The sequence below is a fragment of the Etheostoma spectabile genome, unplaced genomic scaffold (assembly GCF_008692095.1).
Source record: "Etheostoma spectabile isolate EspeVRDwgs_2016 unplaced genomic scaffold, UIUC_Espe_1.0 scaffold351, whole genome shotgun sequence".
Taxonomy (NCBI): Eukaryota; Metazoa; Chordata; class Actinopteri; order Perciformes; family Percidae; genus Etheostoma; species Etheostoma spectabile.
Window position 1 is genome coordinate 81,627 of NW_022605590.1, and position 3,050 is coordinate 84,676.

Consider the following 3,050-nt stretch of genomic DNA (forward strand, 5'->3'; position numbering starts at 1 on the left):
CATAGTCTACTGTTTGCCTGTTTTTCTTGTGTTTACTTGTTTGTTTGTTTGTTTGTTTGTTTGCTGTTATTGTTGAGAATGCTGCTGTGACAAAGGAATTTCCCCCGCTGTGGGATGAATGAAGTATTATCTTATCTTATCTCTTAAACTATACATTAGTCAAGATGAAAAGAAAAACACAGATTTACGAAATGCCTGGCAGTCCACATTATAGTATGCTACAATATATGATGCTCCAATATATAGTTTTTAATTTATTTGATAATTTAGTCGATAAAAATGATAAAGAATTCCATGTGTTTATAGATCAGAGTATGTTTTAAGAAAATAGTATTTGCCCTGGGGAGTAAATCTCCAGCCTTCAGTTGCCTGTCTGGAGGTATATGTAGAAGACTCCAAATTGTGTTTTAATTGACTACACTGATATAAAATGTCATTTTTTTTAATTGTAAAATGTTCCATGTTGAAAATGCAACTATTAATCTGTCTTCAACTTTTAGCCCGCTGAGATGAGAAAGCAGACTTTTGATGTTCGCGCTGTACGGACACTGGAGAGAGTTGCTGCGTAGCTAAAGTTTCCTTAAATCGTTTTTTGGGACTTTCGCTCCATTTTATCTGTCCGTTAAATCATTTGTAAAGTATTTTCATGCTTCGCCTTACTAATGCACTGAAAGACAGAAGCATTAGCGTTCTGCTGCAAAAAAGAATGAATGTTTAGCTGTTATGGTTTTTGATTTTAAACAGATTTAAACAGGATCATGTTCTCCAAGGCATCATCTACGGGAAAAAAAAAGATGACTACAGAAAACAAACCTGCAGGCTCTCGCAGGACTGGGAGACATTTTCTGGATAAACCGAGTCCAGCTCCAACCAGAACTTGGTGCGGTCCGGAGGGTCCACGAGAGAAGGGGTGCTCCGACTCAGCTCAGCCTGGAACTGGAGCCCCGAGAGCGGGCCGCCGTTCCCCAGGCCTCCCCGAGAGTCCTCCACCCCGGTTCCTCCGTCCGAGAACAAAGCGGCTCTCTTGGGAAGCGACGGCTGCGTGGGCGACACCTCAGCGCTGTGGCTCGCGCCCTGCAGGGGGCGCTTTGCACTTTCGCCGTGGTTGCCACACTGCATTGTGGGTAACGTCGGCGGAGAACGGTTGTGGTTTGATGAGTTGGCGGGTGGGTCGAGATCAGGTAAGCTGTTGTGGTGTCCGTGGTTTGAGAAGCAGGATTCGTGGCCCTCGCCTGCCCCTGGGGGTTCTGGATTTGGGCCTTGGGCTGGATCGAGGGGCTGGGAGGGGTCGTAATCCTCGCCTTCGGGGTCAGATCCCCGGGCCTCGGGCTCGTCACCGGGGCTGTAGTCCGTCAACTCGTACGCGGTGATGCCGCAGTCTAAAGAAAAGTAGTCCTGGCTGCAGCGGATGGTCAGCTGACCGCAGTCGTCCACCTCTGTCAGAGCGTCCAGGCGAGTCTGGACAGGGACAAATTATCATGTTTAATTACAATGTCTCACACGGCCAGACCTTCCTCCACAGGGCTGCGGAAGAGGGTCTGGCTAGTCCACACGGCATTCCAGGATGGGAGAATAACTACTCTGGTTTATCGGCATTTCTTTAAACAAATCACAATTGCACGGGCCGTGCTAAGCACCACACGGAGCAATGGTGCAGCTGCAAAAACAGCCTCAGGAAGGAACTCAAGTACGTTGAAAAGTAGTTTTAGTCGTGTGCAACAGAAAACTCAGATTGGACAGATAGTCTAGCTAGCTGTCTGGATTTACCCTGCTAGATTCTGAAGGACCAGTAACCATATGTCTCAGATTGGACAGATAGTCTAGCTAGCTGTCTGGATTTACCCTGCGAGACCTGAGGACCAGGTAACCAGAGTCCTCAGACTGGACAGATTGTCTACTAGCTGATCTTGATTTACCCTGCAGAGACCTGAGGACCAGGTAACCATAGTCCTCAGAAATCCACCGGATTTTAAAATTCCAACACAAAGAAAACGGAAGGTGATGGAGATCCGGCCGAAAATAGTTTTTGGCTGCAATGTCGTGGATTTTGAAGTGTTGATAACACTGTAAAAAAAAAAAAAAAAAAAGCTTTTGTCTGCTTTTAAAAAGAGACTAAGAGAACAGTTACTACTAAAACATGTTAAAGCTTGAATACTCTGAACGATAGGAGGATTTTTTTGAACAAGTGATGCTGACATCCTTTGATTTGATTTCTACTGTTATTGGTTCATGTTTACTGCATTTTATCTATTTGACCAATGCTAAGACTGATGGACTAAATGTCTTGGGACCACATAGGTAGGGTTAGAGTTTCTTCTTCTTGTAGGTTACATGTATGATATTGTATAAAACATGTTTTCTTTATTTAGAGAGTATTTATAATGTGTATCATTTGCTAGTGCATGGGCCCCTTTACACAAGCTTCAATAGCTTATCAGGGTGTACCATTTCACATGCTGTATCTGCATTGTGTCTTATGGCTGAACTTGTCTTTTAACATGATTAGCGATGGTTAAAGTCAAAATAAAACAGAAGTTTACAAGAGTTTTTTTGTTATTGTACTTTTCACATCAACATCTCATTACATTCACTTCAAAACTCCACCACAGTGGACAGCGCAACTAGACTGTGTTCTGTTTTATCATATCTAGCTTTTATTACTCCAACACCATGTGCGTTCATGCCTGAAATTTAACAGACAGGCACTTTGGCTCTGGCTTTGTTTTGGAAACAGCAGAGTGCATCATAAAGTTGTAAACAGTTTGAGGTGAAGCACTTTCTTTCTTGAAATCGAACAGACCGAATCCGAGAAACAGCAGCTGATGATTTCAGACAGAAACAGCAACCAAAACTGAAACTAAAATACATAATGTTGGGTCTTCTGATGATAAAGATCCAGCACAGAACACTTTGGTGGTGTTAAACAGTTTTCGGTACAACTACCGATTGTTTTCATTGTCGATTAATCTGTGGATTACATTCTGGATGAACGGATTAGTTCTTCGGGTCTCTAAAATGTCAGAAAAATGTGGATCAGTGTTTCCCAAAAA

The 3,050-nt window shown here is 43.2% G+C and overlaps 1 protein-coding gene across 1 annotated transcript in view; it reads right to left on the reverse strand.

Annotated features, from left to right (window-relative positions):
- Positions 1-3,050, reverse strand: part of LOC116686301 (A-kinase anchor protein 6) — a 123,142-nt gene that overhangs the window by 77,424 nt on the left and 42,668 nt on the right. Inside the window, exon 15 of the mRNA XM_032511276.1 lies at positions 814-1,458. Within this exon, the coding sequence (XP_032367167.1) occupies positions 814-1,458 (645 nt within the window). The remainder of the gene's footprint in view (positions 1-813; positions 1,459-3,050) is intronic.